This window comes from Erithacus rubecula (genome assembly GCF_903797595.1).
Source record: "Erithacus rubecula genome assembly, chromosome: 3".
Classification (NCBI taxonomy): Eukaryota; Metazoa; Chordata; class Aves; order Passeriformes; family Muscicapidae; genus Erithacus; species Erithacus rubecula.
Genome location: NC_136689.1, coordinates 94,980,460 through 94,996,776, shown reverse-complemented (window position 1 = coordinate 94,996,776; position 16,317 = coordinate 94,980,460). Strand labels below are relative to the sequence as shown.

Here is a 16,317-nt window from a genome sequence, read left to right as displayed (position 1 = left end):
AATACAACCTGAAAGCACAAAGAACTCTCTTAAAGCCACTGGGACCATCTGTGGAATAAGGATTTGTTTAGGGTATAACCCATATAAATCTATGACCTAATCCTAAACATGCAGTTTTCACTATTGTCAACAACCAGTGGTGTATAGTTGTTCTCTCTTTCTCTAGTCTCTCCATGGAGCAAATTAATAATATGTAAAATATTTTCTCAAATAAAAGTAATATTGCCATATGTGTTTGAATGCCATTGGCATAAAAGGTTAGAGTCATTAACACCATGTTTTTACTTGTGCATCTTTTAAAGCTCATTTGTAGCTGCTCATTCACACTGACAACTCACCATGAGACTGGCAAGAATCTTTTTTTTCTCATGGAGCAGGTGCTGCATAAGAGCATCTGTACCTGCTCAGATGGCCACCCTGCCCCATTAACCCCTACCCATAATTTTCCAGTTATGAATATAATGAATAATATTTCTGTGATTACTTGATCTCACACTGAAAATATCTCCTGATTTTCAAACACCTCCATGTTTTATTTTCAGTTACCAGGAATTTAAACTCTGCCCTGGCACTTTTCCACTTAGCCTACATACCTTGGTTTTCTTCAGTGAAGACCAATTGTAGTAAACATTGCAGAATTTGTTTATTGGGGCTGGTTTATCTGTTTGTTTCTTCCTTGCATTAGTTTTCCTGACTCTGTAATTCAGCTGCATTTACCTAAAATCTTACTTAGAAAAAGAAGAAAAAAATAAAGGAAAACAGAGAAAAATATTTTGCATAATTTGGTTTATCATGATGCCAGGTTTTAGGGGATTGAATCAGTTGATTGCAGGATATAATATCTCGAAAATGAGCACTCAATGAAAGAGAGGTGATTAAAATACAGGTCGGTTGTTTTTTCCAGACATACAATTTTGAAAACACTTGATGATCTAATTCCAAAATTGCTGCTGGGTAGTGGTATAAGTAAAGAAATCTTTCGAGATAGCTATATATTTTTTATGGAATGGTTGGAAAAAAATACTGTGTGGAATTAATTTTGAAATCTTACTTGACTCTTAAGAATGATTCAGGATCGTTTTCAAAGTGGATTAACAATTAAAGCATTTTATTATCTTATTATCTAATGTCGTACATAAAGTTTTATAACCACCAGTTTAGCATTTTAAAGATTCTTAATATTGTTATAATAAAACTGATGACTACAGCTAATTTTATATTCCATAATAAAAAAATAAATCTGTGCTGGTAAATCAGTCATCCTTTCAACTCTTAATAAAAGTGAAAATGCCTGTATTTGGATAGCATTTTGTTCTAAGTGCAGTAATATATAATGTAGTCGATTGCAGCATTTAAGTTAAATATTGATTTTTTTCCTATCTTATTTTCCAAATTAAATATTGGTTTGCACATTTTCCAATAGCTTCATTAAAAACTAAAATGGTAGCAAATGCTTGCTGATGTAATGAATTTTTATTTTTATATTGATAGGAAAAGATATTTGTTTTAGTTTTATCATCTTAAGAAAAATAAATAGATGATTTACTTCTGACAAGAGTATTAGAACATCTAGGGTCTACTTTTTTCATACAATTATATTTATATAATGAAGCATTATACAAATATGTCTGTTTAACTTTGGTTAATGTATGTATTCAACTGCAACAGCAAAAGTCTGTCAGCTTTGGAAAACATTTAAAGCTCATGGATGACAGAATGTTTACAACATCCATTTATGGCTTCTATTCCCCCTATAGTAAAAGCAAGATCCAGATTTTCAGTATCCAGAAGAGGCTCTAGATATCCAAAGCAGCATAGTTTGTGTTTAAGCACTTGGCTAACCATAATTATGACCTCCATCCCTTCATGTGGAAACACCCCTCATGTGTTTTATCCTTTTCAAGAGGTTTCCACATCCAAAACTTTCCATATTAAAAACCTTGGGCTCTTATTTGTCATGTTTTAATGTAGTATGATCTCTTTTTTAAAAATCCGCCGTTGCGTTTGGTTGCTGAGACTTAGGAAAAAAAGAATAATTTGAAGAGTGCTTAATCCCCCACAGTTCTATGGGAAGAGTACATGCCTGCAAGCTGTTTAAAGTGAGGTCCCCAGTCTGCAAGGTAGTCATAGCTCTGGTCCATGTCTGACGTGGTTGAACCCAGCGAGCTGAGGGATCCTGCCAAGGAGCCAGTCCCCTCAAACGCATAGGTCTGAAGTGAGTCATAGGGAGGAACGCTAGGATCTGTGTTTGCTTCTTCCAACTTTTCTGAAATGAACTGCCTGAAGATTGCACTGTCTGGGCCAACCTGCAGAGACTGTCTGTAGAGGCTCTGGATTTCAGAGGCCACCTTCTTCCGAGGTTTGTGAGCTCTCACGACAGTGCGTGTCCTCAGTGCTGAAATATCAAAGGCTTCCGTGTCCTCCTCGCCCCCTCCTTCGTCATCATAACTGACAACATTCTCTCTGAATTCTTCCATCTTCTCTGAAAAGGGAGGCTTCTTCTTCTGCTGCTGCCTTACGGCTACAATTGCCAAAAAGAACACTGACAAAATAAAAATAAAAGAGAAGGGACAAGGAAGAAATTAAACTTAACTAGAGACTTTGAATGTGCTTGGAAAGATTAAAAAAATTACTTCTTATCTTAGTATCAATGCTGCTGCAAAGTGAAGCCATCTTAACAAATTTATAGAGCTGTAATTTTTATGGATTTTATGGTTTTGAGATGAGCAATGGGTGTGTTGGGAAAATGGCTACAAAGGGATTTATAAAAAAAGGAGAAATAAATGGAGCAGTTCTTTAGGTAGATGCAAATTTGAAACTGATGGAAACACAGGTTATGATTTTTGAAAGTGCTTTTTTATCACATAATATATCTGTTTCACATTCAGAATTTAAATTCCTAATCTCTATCAGTCTCTGTGATAAAAGCCCCATCAAGATCAAATGAAAAATGAGGCAATGAGCAAAATATCCTCCTCACCTGGTTGAATCATTCAGCTCCATAGACTATGTACAATGGTGTCCAACTATTTCCATCATGCTGGTTTGCAAATTTGAAGACTCACTAAATTTTGTGTAATTTTACTGTCAACACCTGAGAATTATATGATCTTATTTCTTTCACATGTGGAAAGTTTCTTAAATTTTCTTTTAAAGCATTATTTTTTAATCACACATATTTTCATTTAAACTGAATGATCCCTTTAAATTGGTCTATGACTTTCAGAGAGATTAGTTCTTTCAGTTTTAACTATACCTTGCTGCAGATCTGCTTAATAAGTATTTTATGGACTGTAGTTTTTACTCGGGACGTAAAATGATACAACTACAAATAATTACAGCATTTTACTCAATTTAAGAATATGAGGAATCTGAAGTAGTTCTTTTTTCTACCTATTTTACATAAACTATTCTATTTGTTTGGGAGATATCAACACAAGACTTGAAACACTGAAAACAAGAATTTCTACTATGTATTTACAAAGCAGATGATTTTAACTTTTCAAATGCTTTGCCTGGTGAACTCTTCTGATGGTATACTTCCTACTTGAAAATTAGTTTTCAGAGATAAATGGCAAACTTATAATATATGGAACATTCTATTATTTAATTTCAAATAATTACAAAAATTCATTCAAAAAATAGGGAATTTAAAACGTGTTTTTATAAAGAGTGCATTAGATAGTTTTTTTCTTCTTTTGAACGAATATATTTATCTATATCCCTACTTTGGCTTTTGTGATATGAATAGGCCCAATAGAGGTCATGGGTTTATTCCACCTGGAGAGAGAACCTTTCTACTAGAACCCAGGAAATCATTGGTGAACATTCCCCTGATGGCCTGGGCAATGATACAGTTTGCCTGATCATTAGTGCCTGAAGCCAATAATACAAAGTGAACAGATTCAGACACACTGCAACCATCAAACAAAACTTGAAATGCACACTGACCTGTAAGCTTAAACTGACTAAAAGACGTAAGGCAGATATCTAAGCTCAGATTTAAATGAGACAATTTTGGAAGTGCAGGCAAGCCTAGAAAAAGCAAATTCATTGCATGTTCCTATGTCCTTGATTGGAAACCAGGACATGGATGTAGGGGAACTAGTGCATCCCTGGGCTTTGCTATGGAGTCAAGAAATGGCTGGTGTCTAGAACAGCCAGCCTTGAGTTGTTGGTTTGGCTTTCAGTTCTATTTGCCAGATGTGAATGACCGTTTTCAGAAGTACTAAAAAAAATCCTGTGCATTTGAAACACTCTCAGTCCCAGTTTTCACACCCACAAATTCCCAAATGTGTTGGAGGTTAAGTTGGTATCTCCTGAGAGGAAAAATGAGATGTCCAGCATTCGGACAAAATGGTGTCTAGAGATGTAACCTTAATTGGAAAAGAAACTCCCTGTTTCTGAAGCTTTCTGACTGATGTTTGATTCCCTTTTTCTTTTATTATTCATAACTGATCTCAGTTCTACATTTACTATTCCTAAGACAGATTGAATAGGGTGCTACTTCTTTTAATGTATTCCTACACTAGCAAATTTTCTTGTGTAATGCTGTCTTCAGCTGTACCTCTGATCAAAACAGACTTTGAGCTCTGAAATCTTTATTATTGCAATGCCAGGAGAGCAAAGAGGATCATGACTCAATTAAAGCCCAACTTTTAGGAAATTGTGTTGGAATTAAAATTTTGCTGAAGACTGGGAAGAGGAAGAGAGAAATTTTAGTTAAGAAAACAGGAAAGATATGAAACATTTGCCTTATTTCAATTTTCCCAATGGCCCAGTACTTCCAGGCTTTGAGTCAATGGTCCATCTTTGTTTCTTTACCAACACCTCTTTAAAATGAAGCAAAGTAATTTTTCTTACCAGTACTTACCCAGGAATATTATTATACAAGCCAAAGCAGCAACTAAAGCCTCTGTGCTGAGACCCAAGGAATACATGAAAGCTCCATATCGACAGTAGAAGACATTAACTTCAGTGTCACAGTCACAGACAGTGACAGTGAGAGTATTTGTGCTTGTCAGTGGTGGGATTCCATTATCTTGAATTAAGATTGGCAAGTAGAAAAAAAACTGCTCTTGCCTTCTGAAGCCACTTTTTCCTGTGAAAATTCCAGCTGTGTTATCTAGAAGATGAAATTGTTACGATGATATGCATTTATATATTTTTCAACTGCAGCAATAATATTCAGTGGAATCTGACCTATTTAAAAGCAATGCCACTCTGCAAAGCTACATATTAACAAAGTTAAAAAAGTAAAAGCAGACACTGACATTTGGTGTGTATTTTGTCAATGGTGAATAAATTGCATTTATTTTTGGTATAGGTACTCCAGGGGCAATAAAGAAATTTGACCGAGATGCTCTGGTTTTAATGTTCAGAGCTAAAGAAATTGAGATCTTTTCAGTACCTGACACCTGTTCAGACTAATTAATTGGTTTTTAAAATGGTTCCATGTATCCAGCTGCTACCAAGCCAGAAGTTCACAGATAAAATATAGACAGTTTGCCAATCAAAAAGGTTAAAAAGTGTAGCTAGCAGCACATAGTGAAAACAGGTGGTAAGGGAAAGAAGAGAAAGCAAGAAAAAAGTCCACTAAAATAGTCTTTTATTTCTTTCCCTGGCATGAAAACTGGAGCTAGCTGGATTTCTATCACCTAAAATAGCAAAAAGATTTAGATGCTTTCAGTTTGCTTTGTATTTAACTATCAGTGTTTTAGAAATCTGCTCTGTAAAACACACAATAAAGAGTTTAAATTGGTCTTGCTGCACATCAATCAATTCAAATATGTAACTTAGTTTGTTGCAAAACAAAATAGTCCTGTCTACATACATGTGCAATGAAAAGAAGAAAAAGAATCTAAAAATATCTCCATGTCAGATTTTTTTCTCATGGTAGAGCAAAAGGCTGCATGTGTGCATATGTAGAAATAGGGTAAAAAAAGGGTTTCTATAATTATCTGTGCAATAGATCTATACAAACAGTCTACTGAAATTAACTCCCTCACATATATATTGTTCTAAGTTTCTGTCATACTTCAGAAAGTAACTCTGATGAAATGGAGTTAAAATACTACAAATCTGCACGCTCTTTTTCTCTCCCTTAGGGCTATCACAATTCAACCAGCCATTTTTGTTGAATAAGGCAGAAACAGACAGATTGAAATCTGATTGCATCATATTTCTAAAAGTTTTGTTTTCCCCATTAATAGCCATCAAAAGGAAATTAATGGGTTGCTTTGTGCAAGGGTCTTGGGTTTGGGGCAGAAAGAGGAAAGGTGGGAAAGGCACGTGGCTTGTGCACAGTTTGACCTTAATATAATAACTTATCTTTTTCTGGAAAGGAATGAGAGGTTAATGAAGATGGGAATTGAAGTTCTTATTGACACATTGACTAACTTTGAAGATAATTGAGAAGCAGTTTGCCATTTAACGTATTTGGAACTTTCCAAAACTTATTTCCATTGATTTGTTCCTTAGCCAGAACATTCAAATAATTAGCATGGTCAATAAGAACTATGTGTACTTTAGCTTAGTCTGAAGAAGCTTTTCTTTTTAGTCTCAGTAGATTGACTCTTGAAATTCCATGAGATATCGCACTTGTATTTCATCTCAGACTGTTTTTGCTTGATATTATATATTATGAAATTAGGATTACATTCCTAGTTATCTATTTTTATAATGTTGGTCTAGCTGAATTAATGAAGTAAGAGTCCTATATTTATATCACTCTTCCTTTTTATAATCTTATTTCTCAGGCAAATAAACAAGACAGTTGGAATTTACCACCATATTCAACATTAGGAAAATAATTTTTAAGGAATACCAGTGTATTTTTAATCTCAGCTGTTTTTCCTTGAAATAAAACTGCATTTTGCTGTTTATATTATTCACTTGAAAAAGAAAATAAACTCTTTGATACTACTGAATTATTGTTTTGAAATGGACCTCTGGACATGTCCAATTCTTATAATGAAAATTTCTATTTAAAAGGAAAGTTTTAAGAAATTAAGAACCTGCTGGAAGCATGCATCTGCCAGGAAGGTCTTAAAAGCTGCATGACTTACTCTACCTTGATTGTCTTTGACAGTAAAATGTGAGCTGTTTGTGTTCTCCTGGGCCAATGAGAAATTGAAATGGTGACCTTCTGCTGAGTCATCTTGATCCACTGCACTGATGCTTTGAATTAGCTAGAAAAAATAAGAGAACAGAGTTGTTTAAGAGTAAAAGAATTTCCTCATCCTTTAAAATAATAAAAGAGATATAACAGGTATGTTAAACTATTGATGTTGAAGGTGTGATCTCTGAACCTGTATTGAGTGCAAAATATGCAAATATTCACCAAATACCCAAATAGATTTACTGAGACATGTTCTGCAAGTACTCTGCTTTAAGTTTTCATCTAATTGAGACAGGCAGACATTAAAATCTTGAGAAACTGCAAAAGCTTTTCCAGATCAAAGAATCAGGAGCAAATAAAGTCTCCATAATGAAAAAAATAAACATATAGAGAGTGTTTTTCTGGTTTGTTTTTTTTTTTTAATCTAAGGTGAACAGTCCATCATTCTACATTTCAAGAAATCCTTCTATGCAAAATCATTGAGTCTGCAAACACAGTGAAATAATTCAGCTGGTACATTGTAGCTCCAGTAAGTGACATAATTTGACAAGTTCACATGCTGAATTGTTGATACTATACTGTTGGATACTATAACAGATTCATTATGTGTTGGATCAGGGCTGCAGGTATGTCAGTCTTAGAGCTTTTATGCCTGCACATCAGCCTCATTACAGGGTGAGACATGGGAGATGGTGAAAGCTCTCGCTGTAATAACAACAGCCAAAATTCACTTTGTTGCAAGGTCTTTTTTTAGATTTTTATCTAATGGGATACTGTTAAAAGCTTACAGGCATTTGTTTAAACCAACTACAAAAGTTACATGTGCACCTTGCTTTTAACAATGCTTGCTTGTTGTTGGCTTAAAAACAATGGATAGAGCTTCATTATTAAACTCACATTTTTCTAATATCTTACCTAACATATTTTCTAAGGCCTATCTCTACATAGCTTAAAAATAAAGCCTTATTGTTCCTTGTCCTTGCATATCTGATTCTTGCATTCTTCTACTTTGAGTTTTGTTTTCACACAGCTTCAGGGAGTTTTCTACCTTTTCTGTTTCCCACAATTATGGAAAATTTTGGCTGCTTTTTCTTAAGAAAACAAAATAGCCTTCCTTTGGAAATATGTCAAACCAGGCAGTCATTGCAAGATAAAATAAAAAATAACAACATTCAAAAGAATGTTTTTCATCTCTGTAAGTAAACAACCACACAGTTAACATAATTAGCAACATTTCTGCTTAAAGAAAGTCTATATTTCTTATATTTGTCAGTAAATATTTAGTTATAAACATGTATCAGTGAACATCCTCGCTGATCAAGAGGAAAGAAAACTGCTGGAAGTCCACCAATTTTCCACCAAGAAAAGTGAGGGTTGAATTTGAACTTGGGCCCTATTTTATCATGCCTTGTAGATATTTGTACCCGAGAACTTGAACCCCCCAACTTTCCCCAAACCACAGATCACCTGAATGATACAAAGAGTGTTTTACAAGTGAAGCAGTAAGTCAATGGAAGTGAATACTGCTGCTTTCCATTTGTGCCTTTGAAAACTCTTTTCTGGGTTAAATCCTTTATTAGTCAAATATCTAGACTTTCATCACACATTCTTTTTCTTTTCAAGAATCATCATAGCAAAATGCAAAAGCGCAGCTTACACACCAAAAGCTTTGTATTCTTAACACTGTTCGTTCTTCACATGTGAAATTTATTTTAAATCTATATTTTCATTCTATGGAAAAATGAGACCACTTGAATGTTTGTTTGTTTGTTTGTTTGTTTGTTTGTTTTTGATTGCCATTAATGAGAGGAATAACTTATTTTCAGGGACATCATGGTGTACAAAGGAGAGAAATTCTCAAGGGATTTTTTTTTTTCTTTCCTCAGATCTTAAACAATACCTGAGGTGATGCTAATACAGGTATAATAATGCAGGTCTAGGAATCAGTGAGGAGAAACTGACCGCTAACATTTCCTTGATTACAATAGGCTTCATTTTTATAAGGAAATGTAGTTCTCAGAATATGATCAACATGAACTGCAACAGAGTACAAAATTAAATATCCAGTCTAAACTGTGAAGGACACATTTTATAATATTTTGCCACCTACCTAAAAAAAAACTAAACCAGACCATACTGGCTTTTCTTGCCAATTTGCAGGTTATATGTCCATGGCAGCAGATGAGGTTAAATCTTGGCATGGATGCAGTCCTGTCCTTAAAATTCAGGGTCTATTAAGGTATACTAAATATGCAGAGTAATTTAATGATCTACAAAGACATATTAGCCACATTTATTTTTTGTTATTTTGTTCTGTTTTGGTTTTAGTTCAGTTACTTGGTAGAGAAAAATTACCGACCTGCATACCAAAAAAAAAAAAAAAAAAAACAAACGTGATTTCCATTCAACCAGGTGTCACCAATGTCTTTTAAAAGCATATTTTTAGGAGTATGTATGAAAATCATAAAATTACTGCAGTTGTGCATTTCATTACTGACTTCCATATTTTGCATACAGAATGTCTTTGTACATTTTAGCTCTACCTGATTCAATCAGTAACATTCTAAGGAGAATGTGGCTAAAAGAGAAAAAAAACAAACCACTTTCCCTTGCTTTGATCTGTGCTACCCTGTTCTGCACAAACCTAAGATTCCTATCATTGTTCTAGATGTATTCTCATGCCTTCAAGGATTCACCTTAGCAACAGAGGAAAATTTGGAACACAAGGACAGGGCAAATCTTTATTTTCTACTTCTCACCATATCACTTCTACTAAGATTCAACAAAGCCTAGATAAGTCTACAAAATATTCAGAGAGCAGTAAGTACTTCTGATTTTACTGACTCTGAAAGGAAAAAAAAAAAAATAAAATCACTCAGAATAGAGGAAATATCTTCTTTTTTTCCAGTTTCCTAGATTTTGTACGTCTAATCTAGGAGTTTCTAGCCTTTTACCAGGAAAACTGGCATCACATACTCGAAAGCTGCACTGACTGCTTGTGTTAAGGGTTACAAACATCCTGCATTTGACCATACAAACAAAGAAAATATTTGTAGCTTTTGCAAGGTTATGTCGGTTGTGTTGACGTGGCTGAAATTTACTTGCTTTAGAAAATCTTATTTCAAGTCTCCTTAATATAGAAGCTTTAAACATCAAGCAGTTTTTCATTTAAAAATGGGTATTTCTTTAAAACAGATTAATTCACTGGATCCTTTTTGAAAAACTGTTTTAAGTTTATGGCTTTGGAGGACTTAAAGAATGCAGTGAAATATCTCAATGCACTACCGAAGAAAGAAATTTCCATAAGATGAGCCACCACAAGTATAGATGGGAAACAGGAAGTGTGGGTGTCCGCCTGACCAGTATTCCAGGTCAGGCAACCATTACTAAAGAAGAATTGTACCCCAACCCTAGCCCTTGGAAGGCATTTGTTTGAGTTATGGTGATCCCAGAAGAAAAAGTTCCAAGGAGTTATGGCATTGCTCATGTTGATGCCTCATACATATTCTTAATACTCATTTTCCAGTTGATTATCACCACTCCCAGTGCCAAGAATGTTCTCCCTTCCTTGTATCTCCATTGGCCCTCAACTGATGCTGTGTCCCACTCAGCCTACCCCACTGGACCCTAACTTCCCTTAGTCCTCTGCACCTTTTTCCCCTACACACATTGGACCCTAACCTCAACTCCACCTCCTCTCTTGCCCCACAGTTATACCCTGGACCTCCCTGCATCTTGGTCTTTGACCACTGTCTCCTAAAGAGATCTTGTCCCCTTGGTTAGCATATTCGGATTTTGGGCCTGGTCCCACATTTACTTTCATTTTATTAAAGTATTTTATGTTGCTAAATTGTGGCCGTCACACCGCTCTTCTTTTATTTTCGAACTGTAAAAATATTGTCGTGGACCGCCCTCAGCTCCCGATAAGGAAGATGTTTGTTTCAAGCCTAAAAGGAGGTGAAGGTTTGGAATCTGCACTGTGGACAAAATTCTGCCTTGAGGACTTGTGATTGGCATAGATGGGAACAACAGGAGGATACCAGGCCTGGTTAAGTCAGATATGAGTAATCTATCTGAACAAAAATTCCTACCCTGGCAAACTGAAAAAGGAAGAAATTCCTTATACACATGCCAGCCCCAGTGGTTGGAATGACATCTTGTAAATAAATTATTTATTATGTTTGATTATATTCATTTATCTCGTAAATAAACTATGGATTATGGAGTAGTTGACTGCCAGGTAATCTTGATAATTTTTGACATTTTTTGATAAAACATAATTAGAAATGTATTTCTTCAAATCCAAATGGTCTTACTGAATTGGAATTATGGAGACATCCAGAAGGAAAGATCAAAGCTTCTTTGTTACAATCCTTTCCGCTTCTATGAGCCTTCAACCAAGTTAAATTTCAGGCGTAAATTGTCCATCTAAACAACAACCAGTACTCTTAATTTTGATGCTAGAGAACTCTGAGTGTAGGATTTTGAGTCTTTTGTGTGTTAGTCTCACCAATCCTATTAGAGAAGTGGAGGGAAAGAGAAACATGTTTGCCACCTCTCTCTTTCCACTTCAGTTTCTTTGGTTTGTTTTCCACAAAACACCTTCAATAGGAGTTCTGCTGTGAATTACAGAATGCAAGAGACCTAATCACCTATTTCTTTTGGGAGTACATAAACTGGTTTTGGTTAAATTGGCAGAAGTCTTAAAAGCAGTAAGATTTTTCTAAGTCTCATATTTACTGATCATAAGAGTTTAGAGCAGGTAGAAGATTAAAGTGTTAATCACTATAGTCAGCACTGCATGTTCCAGGTAGATCTTTTACCTCAAGACTCAGGTTCTCCTGTCAACTGCTTCTGTTTTGAAAAGCAAATTGACAGTATGGAACTGATTTATCTGGGTCTACTGTAAATGTTTCTGCTCAACTATAAATAAAATTGTGTACTTATCTGCAAAGGATTAACAATTACAATGCCATGACACTGAGGTGCTATTTTATGTTTGCTCACACATGCTAATAAACTTCTCCCACCTGTGCCTTTCTGCTAAGAGATAATGTTGTGGAGTCATGGTCCACATAAAACAGAAAAAGGAATTTTCCATGGGTCACTGTGCCCACTGTTTCAAAACATCACGTGTCACACTCAGTGCATCTGCAGGTGTAGCTTAGTGTGAGAATCTGTTGCATTATACATTGCTTTCACAGCTTCATCGTGTTTTTACACTCTGAAGGATGCATTCATTGTTGGGGTTTTTTTAACTTCTTATTTTGTTATCATTACTGCTCAGGTGCTTTTTGTAAATGTTGAAGAAAACATGCAATATGAAATAATAAATATTGTCTTACCTCTAATTTCTCTGCTAGGAAAAATTATTTTGCATCATGATTTGTTAGAAAGGATCTGGATCTGTTTTAACTAACTACTCATTTTTAACATTAATCATATGCTCAGAGAATTTGTTTAAAGATTTCTTCTCTTTTCTTCTGTCAACATTTCATTATGTAGAGAAGTAATAGCAAATGAGTACTTTTCACTTTCACTGTAACTGATTATTATTTTATTATGTACCACGTACTGAGTAAATAAAATTATTTTTTTTTATTTCTGACTCAAAGTTTCTGCATATTCAATCACTTGTTTGAATCTAATAAAAATTGCTAAACAAGCTGCAATATCAAAGTCACTTCATATGTGATCCCCAAATTAAAGGAACTCAGAATTACCAGAATTAATATGTATTAGAAATGACAGCATTAATTCAGAATACAGGTATGTTCAGTATCTTCAGGTGCAATCAGCTTCCTCTCTGATAGGAAGAAAGATCAATATTCACAAGAGGGCTGAAATTACCATGCAGAGGTACATTCTCAATGGTTCAGCTTGCTTACTGTATACTGTAAGGATTTTGATACAGACTATATCAAACTTTCAAGCTGCATCTTCCAGATGAACTAATTTATAAATATCTTGAGAATAAAGCTATTTTGGGATCCTTTCTTGATGAGATGCATCTAGTGTTACCTTTGGAGTGGATTTAGTCATCTTGGTGTTTTGACTATTTGTAAAGAATATTTCCTTTGAAGTTCAAAGGTTATAAATTGCAAATATAAAAAATAAGAGAACATTTTGGTCATCATTTAATGTGTTTACACTAAGTTACAAGGTCAAAAGGTCCAATCAAAAGGAAATAATGGGTTTGAACACCTTATAAATATCGTTCTATTTTATATGATAATAACTATAGATGTAGTGGGACAGAAGACTATTTAACAGTGCAACTTTCACATTCAATTCATTTGGAAAATGATTTGAATACTGGTGGTGGTGCTGTGAAAGTGTTTTCTCAATGTTTTAAAGAAAACTGCAGTTGTGGTGTAGTATACAGCTGACTTCTATGTTATAGGAGAGTACTAAACTATAACATTAAATGGACAGTGAAAATTCCATTCAAAATGTCTAATAAACTTGATTAATAGACTCAGTATGATGCCAAAAAACACCTATCTATCTTCTTTACATCCATTTTTATTATCAAATTTGGATTATAGTCCCACAGACAGAAACCAAATCCTTTTGTTTGAATGACGTTTTGAGGCTAAGCTAAACATAGCTTAAACTCTCACAAAAACACCATACTTGGTGTTGAAGGAGGGGCTTGAAGAAAGATCAGCCCTCAGTCAATAAAAACAGATCAAGAATTTTCATAATCTTTAAGAAAACCTGAAACTTCAAAGCAAGCCCTCTCGTCTAGACTGAAGCTCGTATTAACTGTGTCTGTGTCTGGATGATTAGGATAACAGTTAGCATTACTCATTATGTGTTTTATATTCCATATCAAAAATCAGTGTACTCCTAGGCTATGTAAAAATAACTTAATTGTGACCTGACTCTAAGATACTTTTATAGTAAACCAGGCTGACACCAAGATAAAATCTAGATTGAATAAGAAAATTCATTATTTAATAGTGTCTTTCCATCTGCAGTGTTTCTTTCCTTTTCCCCTAAACACTGTAAACTTGTACAAAAATATTTTGAAATATCCTATGAAATTAGACACAACTGAGCTCAGATCAGGGAAATAAATGAATTGCAGAAGTGCAGAATATCTGAAAAAATCTCTCAGCTCAGTGATTCCAGCTAAAAGGATAGACATACCTGCTTTAGAAACTGAAATGTGATAGTGTAGCTATAGAATCTTTGATCTCAACTTAGCATGCAAGTAGATTTCATACCTATTTGAAACTGATACAGAAATATAGTTAAGATAAAAAGGTAGGTAATGTCCTGATTGAGTTTTCTAATTGTTTAAACTGATTCTTCTGAAATGCAAATTTTCTTATTCAGCGAACTACCAGGCCACCTACAAAATTGCATTTGAATCTTTTGTTTCTTGTTGACAAAAATAAAGGATATTTTTTCTGTGAGTAAAAAATTTTAAAGAACATACATATTAATAACAGCAGAGAAGATACATCAGTTAAAAATTCTGTTTAAATCATAAACACTGAATAAAATATAATAAACTCTGACTGTGATAATTATGCACTCCAGTAGCAGTTTCCTGTTGTTCTTCCAATGATAATTTGTAAATGAGAAAATTGCTTAACATTACTGTCACAGTCTCAACAGGCTAAACTAAAGATTCCAGTAACTCTCAAAAACCTATAACAATGAAATGAAAAAAGCCCAAAAACTAAAGTAACATTATGCCTTTCTGAGAAAAAATCACGTTAATCCGTCATTCATATATTGCAATGCCAAAAAAGAATTACTGAGTGTACTATACTTAAAGAATTTATTATTATTGTTAACACTGCTATTCTTTTCAGAAGTGTTTTTTTCAGATTCTGATTCTCAGAATACTAAATATATATCTATCTGTAATTGATATTGAATAATGGGTATTGATAGGTTAGCATACAGATAATATTTATCAGTAGGTAACCATGGAATATTAAAAACCCTGAGAAATAAATCACCTGGGTTTTTATCTTGTAGGCAAGTCCAAAACATGGATAATGAACATACATATTATAAGCATCCATATTTAATTCATGGTGTCTTGAAGCCAGGGAACATAAAGTGCAGTTGATTTAATGCTGCACTTTCATCTGTCAATGAGATATTCAAAGACCAATAGAAACAGCTTGCTCCAAATACCTCCTAAATGGAGGTAGCCTTTACAGACAGGAAGATTTCCAAATGCAGAACAAACAAAGTTGTTGTTGATAGAAAAACATATAAATGGATGCAAAAGCCAATAAAGAGATTGCTTGAGCAATAGAAAAATCTTTAACTGCAGACTAATCAAGGTCAAAGTAAACCAATATGGCATAAAAAGAAAGACTTTTTTGTTTCAGAGATCAACTTAACAAAATATTTGAACAAAACCATTATAGATATCACAAAGGTCTTTCTAAGTGTCCAAATAATTCTTTAGAGTGAAAAAACAACGAATTTCCTCTTCATAGTTTTTTTTGTGTGGTCGGTTGGTTGAGGTTTTTTTTATTTGTTGTTTATTTTGTATATTTTTCTTTAAAAAGACCCAAACCAAAACAAAAAACAAAACAAAAAACCAACTAACTTTGAACATCCTGGAGTTTATTTTTACAGAAGGAAAATAGAAAGACAGAGTGTACCTGGGAATTGTGGAAGCTGATTGATGATGCCTTATTCATGTGGATACCAAGTAGGAAATGCAAAATAACCTCCTGGGAAGATGTTAAATATAACAATAGCTTAAGCTCCCAGATAGAAAAGATGTAAGGGCTGTGTCTTAAAACATATTCAGTCTTGCACTGAACTAGTAAGGGTTTGAATTCAGCTCACAGTAAGTGCTTTCTAACAGAAGGGCACAATGAATTTGGTTTGGAATTGGTCTCAGCCTGGTTCTTATACTATTGTTGAAGTTATTGGACACAGTTTTTTCATCTGGGACCTTAACATGAAACAATTTTGTGCCCTATATTTTTTTAGAAGTTTCTGTCTTTATTACTTGCATTTAAAAACAAACAAAACACACAAGTTTTGCTTTAAAGGGGAGACAAAACCATATAAATGCAATGAAATTTAAATTTCATAGTATTATATGCTATGTTGATGCATAGCATGTATCAACAGAGCTAATTTTCGAAATAAAAAGAATGCAGTCTGTACTCACAGAACTGAAAGAATCAATGCTAAACATCTCAGGCCAA

The 16,317-nt window shown here is 34.2% G+C and overlaps 1 protein-coding gene across 2 annotated transcripts in view; it reads right to left on the bottom strand.

Moving 5' to 3' along the window:
• Positions 1 to 555: 555 nt before the first annotated feature.
• The window catches only part of CDH19 (cadherin 19), a 120,631-nt gene continuing 104,869 nt past the window's right edge, over positions 556 to 16,317 (bottom strand). For both annotated transcript variants that reach the window (XM_079299690.1, XM_079299689.1), the window contains exons 10-12: positions 7,073 to 7,190; positions 4,874 to 5,125; positions 556 to 2,542 (exon numbers count right to left, since the gene is read on the bottom strand). In XM_079299690.1, coding sequence (XP_079155816.1) covers positions 2,049 to 2,542; positions 4,874 to 5,125; positions 7,073 to 7,190 — 864 coding nt within the window. In that variant the 3' untranslated portion in view covers positions 556 to 2,048. The remainder of the gene's footprint in view (positions 2,543 to 4,873; positions 5,126 to 7,072; positions 7,191 to 16,317) is intronic.